This window comes from Triticum dicoccoides, chromosome 5A (genome assembly GCF_002162155.2).
Source record: "Triticum dicoccoides isolate Atlit2015 ecotype Zavitan chromosome 5A, WEW_v2.0, whole genome shotgun sequence".
Classification (NCBI taxonomy): Eukaryota; Viridiplantae; Streptophyta; class Magnoliopsida; order Poales; family Poaceae; genus Triticum; species Triticum dicoccoides.
The window spans coordinates 334,549,365-334,554,512 of NC_041388.1; the positions used below are offsets into that span (position 1 = coordinate 334,549,365).

Sequence of the window (5,148 nt, forward strand, 5' to 3'; positions counted from 1 at the left end):
TATCCGGTGCCTCTGGTTGGACAGAAGTTGCCGGCGGAATAGGCACACCTCCTCCTTTCAGGGAAGGCCGTTCACTGGACTCTAGAGTCGTGTAGGTCTCCGAAATGGTATCCGGCTGAGGGCCGAATGGAACTCGGCCCCCATCATCAGTCCCCATGGGGGCTTTTTCCCCCATGTGTCCGGCGGCCGAGGAGTCATCCTTGGACGCCACCCTGACGATCTCTGGAACCTCCCCCTGGTCGGGGAAGGTCCTTTGGGACACCACCTCGTCATCACCCTTGGGCGAGACAGAGTGAGCAGGCGGCGGAGACATGCTAGCCATCTCCTTTGAGTCTAGCAACCCTCTGTCGAGGATCGCGGGGAGCCGTCGCGGGCCGGACTGTGATGGCATAATTTAAACATATTAATATTATAAAATGGAAAGGCCAGGTATTGGGAGGTGCATAGGGTTTTTGGTACTTACGAGGTAGCCCAAGGCTTGGTCCAGGGCATTCGCTCCGGACTGCTATCGACATCCCATGTGGAGTTATTCGCAAGGGAGCCCTTCCCCCTCTTGGGCGCCTTCGCCTCCGGATTTGTGGAGGCCTCCCTTTTCTTCCTTCCCCTCGCAGGGGGGAGCCGCCTTCTTCCTCCTCCTCGCCGTCGTCTTCGGTGGCCGAAGAGTCAGTCTCGTCTTCCGACGACGTGTCCGAAGCACCCTTTCGGTGAAGGCCACTCCTGGTCCCTTTGGTCATCTTCTTGGCCTTCTTCTCCGGCACATCATAAGGCGCCGAAAATAGCATCTTCATGGGGTTTCTTCGTCTTCGGGTAGCGGGGCCACACAGTTAATCCGCCTCACTACATCGGTTCAGGCCTAAAAAATTGATAAGAGGGCTTAGACTCCTTCCTCAAAATACGCCAGTAAAGGTTATACCTTGAAAACATGAAAGAACTTACCAAATCACTACACCACAACACGGATGCAATGGCATGTAATCTGCCGGGAGAAGACCCATAAGAGGGCAGACAAACTGTCGGGACAGAGATTCTCCCGGCAGATAGAACTACCACAAGAACGGCTGCCGGGAAATGGATCTCCCGGCAGATACAGATCTCCCGGCAGTTATACTGCCAGGAAGCCTCGTTTTCCCGGCAGATAGAAGTATATGCCGGTAATGCAATTCCTGGCAGATAGTCTGCCCTTGTCTTTTACTTACCCGCCAATTTTCCTGATCCTGGTAGCATATATAATACTTTTGATTTCTATTCATACAGGAATTTGGTAGCATTTATATTTCTTTTGATTTCTGTTCATAGAGGAATTCACTCAAGATTCAATAGCAGATCTCAAACACGTAATGACAAACACTTTAGTATTTTGACATTTGTACATGCGTTCAGTAGCATCTAGCTACATTACTAAATAGAGTTTACATGCAAGACAATAAGACCTTTTGTTCAAACTAAGCTACACAAATGGTTTGAGCTGCGAATACAAGAAACGTCATGTAGTCTTCAAGTGCTATCATGTAGAAGAAACATCATGTAGACGTGAAGTGCTATCATGTAGAAGAAACATCGTGTAGATAGTGCAGAAGATCTTCCAACGATGATGCCAACCTGAAAAGAGAAGATGGTAGAACTGCTATAAGCTAATAATCTTGGTAAATATCTATATTGTAGCACAAAAAATGGACATAGTCTCAGACATCAAACACTAATGGCTCGCCTCTTGAGGGGGGATTTTGCGTGCCAGAGGATATGGGCACATAGTTGATAGAAAAGTTTGACAGGAACCTGCATGAATAATCCATTAATCGTCATGTCCTAACATGTTCTCGGCTCTGCTACTAGCACTTGTACTGGCATAAATTTACTTGCAAACGTACCAGCTGAATTGCTCTGTTAAAGAAAAGCTTTGGATTAAATATAGCTTCTAAATATTAGCCACCAAAAGGTCGGCCAAACTTTGCTGAAGCCCTGCAAATGAGCATAAGATGTGCATATATGTAACCGCAGAGAAAATAGTTAGTTCAAGGTATTGGAAGGATATAAAAGACCTGCACCCAGCGACATAAACAAAGTTTTACACATCCAGTCTTCCTAATCAATTTAAGAATTCATCACAAATTTTAATGATCAAAATATTCAGACCAACGACAACAGGTTTTAACTAAAAAAGGTCATATAAAATCATGACAATTGTAAAAGAAAGGAGAAGGGAAATTACTTGTTGCTTCTTTTACATCTCCTTGCATAAAGCTAGGACTCTAGAATCAATTAATATGTCGAGAATCAATGAAATAAACTAAATAACCACCATAATTGCCATCTTGTACATGAGCTTGTTGTTTATACTTTGATATCTAGTTAAGCAAAGAACAGAAAACACTTGGACATAGTTTATTCACATAAGATTCAAAGATATGAAACCAGGCTGCCAAATAATCATGTTATTTACACAAGGTAGAAGCTCGTAAAGAAGACATTAATCAAGTAGTAGCATCAACCAGAATGAGCAGAATATCTACACATACGTTTTGACAAGTACAGAATGAGCAAGTATCTCAATTCTCCTCCATGCACAAGACTTTGAGTTGTAAATGAACTTGGTTCCTAAAGATTTGTCTAGAAATAACTAAAATATACATGAGATAGGATCAGATAAGTATTCCAAAGCAAGTAGTCATATCATGTTTTAAAACAGATGCGTAGCTGACAGAACACCAATTTCTGCTAGCATCATTTTCAACTTTCAGTGTGTATCTATAGCAAGGTTCCTGATGTGTACAAAATACAAAAAAGTGTAATGCCACTATGCTAGGTCAGCCACTTTTTACACATAAAAAAGTACTGGACTATGCATAGGAATACAAGAGAAGGCATCACCTATGCTCTTCATAAATGGTTATATGTCAGGAGACCAACGACTCTGTTTCAAGTACTGCCCAATAACAAAAGACTAATCTTCAGAATACACAGGGCATGTAAAAGCTCAGTTCCAGGACATGTAAAAGCTTCCAGTAGTTGTATGCATAAAAAGACTAATCAAATTCAGGGCATGTATACAGATGGCAAGCAAAATCTCAGTTCATATGTTTACTGCAGTTTCATTTGCATGAAGCATATAAGAAACGAAATGCTAAATAAGTTTCAATGTTCTGAAATAGCAGCAAACATGTATCCAAAAGTAAATATATAATCATAAGAGCATAAGCTTATGTGCTTGTATGGAGTAGTTGACACTGCTTGGAGAGGACAAAGAAGATGTACGCTGCTCACAAGACAAACAATCCAAAAAAATATTTCAGTGAAAGCATCAAATGAAAATTAGGGAACAGTTTGTAAGAATTACATATAGGAGAAAAGAGCATGGTACTCAGCTAGCCTCATGTCCTAATTCTTCCAATTTTTCTACTTAGGAGCATAGCTCCCAATTTCCATTACTGAAAACATCAGAGACTAAGCCACACACACCAGCACTACTACCAAACCTAGACGCACAACCTAAACAACAAGCATCCAAACGTTCTAATTATCAGCAACAAAACAGCAGTCTTATATTACTCGTGGCCCTGCATGACAAGGTACTGTACTGCTAGGGTTATATTACTTGTACATGGCACTGCCAGTAGACCCTTTTCCAAAATCTGAACCACATGCACATCTTAAGCTATGTACCATCTCTATGAACATAGCTATGGATGTATTTGTTCTTAAGTGTTAAGCTAAATAAAAGAAGTTTTAACAATAGGGGATCTTGTAATTTAATAAGTCATGATGCCATGCTATTTCCAGTAGTGGTGACAGTACAAAACCAAATTGCTATCATTTTACTCTAGAAAAAATAAATTATCAAGCAAATGTTTTTCAATTCAATAATAAAGGTTGCAACACTTGAAGGGATTTCTACTATGATAGACAACTATTGATCATAAAATTCCAGAATCGGATGACTGGGAGCAGTGGCAAACTAGAAATAGAAAATTATAGAAGAAAATTCCAGATCAAACCCCATATATCTATATTCATAGAACTAACACATTCTTTTTTGCGGGGTCATAGAACTAACACATTCACTAGTTAAAATTGTTTAACTCTAGAAGTGGTACTCCACTTTCAGTCTACATTTGCACCAAAATATACAGAAAGAAGTTCTCTAGCTATATTTGCAGCACGGCCTTTAAACTTATCTTCCCAGAGCTTGCATGTAGTACTCCTACTGGGATTCACTGATTTAGTATGCAGTTGTAGCGACAATTTGCTGCAATGGAAGATCTCCTCACCATAAGAAAAACTTGGGGCTAGCCGTTATTTTCACAAATGTACTGTCATATAAACTCAAAACACTTTCTGAAGTTGTTCTAGTTACTGGTCAGAAGAAAAAGGGAACAAAAGTTTACAAAGAATGAAATCTCACCGGCCAAGTGCTCTCGGTGGGCAAGGAGGCGGCGCTGCACCTGGGGGAGGATGTACAGGAGGTGGAGCTTCTCGGGAGAGGGGCCCTGCTCAGGTGAGGGAAACATGAGGCAGCCCAACTTAGTGCTCGGGGAGGGATGCTCGTGGAGGAGGAGGCCCTGCTTGGGGGAGAAAGCTTGAGGAGGAGGAGGCCTGCTCGGCGGAGGAAACCTGCGGAGGAGGTGGCTGTTGTGGTGGGGATGGAGGGCGATCGGCGACTTTCCTCGGGAGGAAGCAGGCGCTAGGTGCAGCAGGGGATGGGGAGGAAGCGGCCAAGGGATTCGTCGGTGTAGGAGGGTGCTCGGCGACGACTAGGCGGTCGGCGGCGACTGTGCTCGGGGCGGAAGCCTACGCTGAGGTGGAGTGGCTGGTGGAGGTGGTGGCGGCGGCGTGGTCTGGTTGGACGCGGCGGCGTGGTCGGGTTGGAGGGTTAGGTTTTGCAAGATTTGGGGAAGAAATGGTCAGGGCGATGACTAAAAGAACCCTTTGGGCCAAATATTAGATCTCGCGCCCTTTCTCCCACGCGAGCGCGCTTAGGCCCATTAGTTTGATTACCCGGCAGATAACAGGCCGCAGTTTAGGTGGGCCGGCAGATAGGATGACCTGCCAAGTGGACCTCATTGCCGGCAGTTTGGGTGCCCTCGTTCGTTAACTTCTCCCGGCAGTTCCTCTGCCCGTAGTACTTCCACCGGCAGTTATCAATTCCTGGCA

General features: G+C 43.9%; 1 protein-coding gene across 7 annotated transcripts; it reads right to left on the reverse strand.

The window, feature by feature from the left end:
* Positions 1-1,296: 1,296 nt before the first annotated feature.
* LOC119301334 lies at positions 1,297-4,891 on the reverse strand. Of its 7 annotated transcripts, XR_005147014.1 has the most exons (5): positions 4,609-4,891; positions 4,400-4,484; positions 1,869-4,243; positions 1,689-1,776; positions 1,297-1,599 (listed from the first exon to the last, which is right to left on the reverse strand). XR_005147014.1 is itself a non-coding variant. In XM_037578291.1 (4 exons), exons 1-4 carry the CDS (start codon positions 4,503-4,505, stop codon positions 1,505-1,507), a joined length of 282 nt encoding a protein of 93 aa, XP_037434188.1. In that variant the 5' UTR covers positions 4,506-4,891; the 3' UTR covers positions 1,297-1,504. The 7 variants fall into 7 exon arrangements, 2 of the variants coding, with proteins under 2 accessions (XP_037434188.1, XP_037434187.1); XR_005147013.1 differs by having other exon boundaries at positions 1,869-4,484; XR_005147016.1 differs by having other exon boundaries at positions 1,869-1,959; positions 4,400-4,891.
* Between the last annotated feature and the right edge of the window lie 257 nt (positions 4,892-5,148).

Bases quoted from the DNA above. Each gene is read 5' to 3' on its own strand.
- LOC119301334 (XM_037578290.1), bottom strand. From the start codon at position 4,505: ATGTTTCCCTCACCTGAGCAGGGCCCCTCTCCCGAGAAGCTCCACCTC. The intron at 1,600-1,688 runs GTCTGAGACTAT...TTCTCTTTTCAG, and splicing joins GCGAGCCATTAGTGTTTGAT to GTTGGCATCATCGTTGGAAG.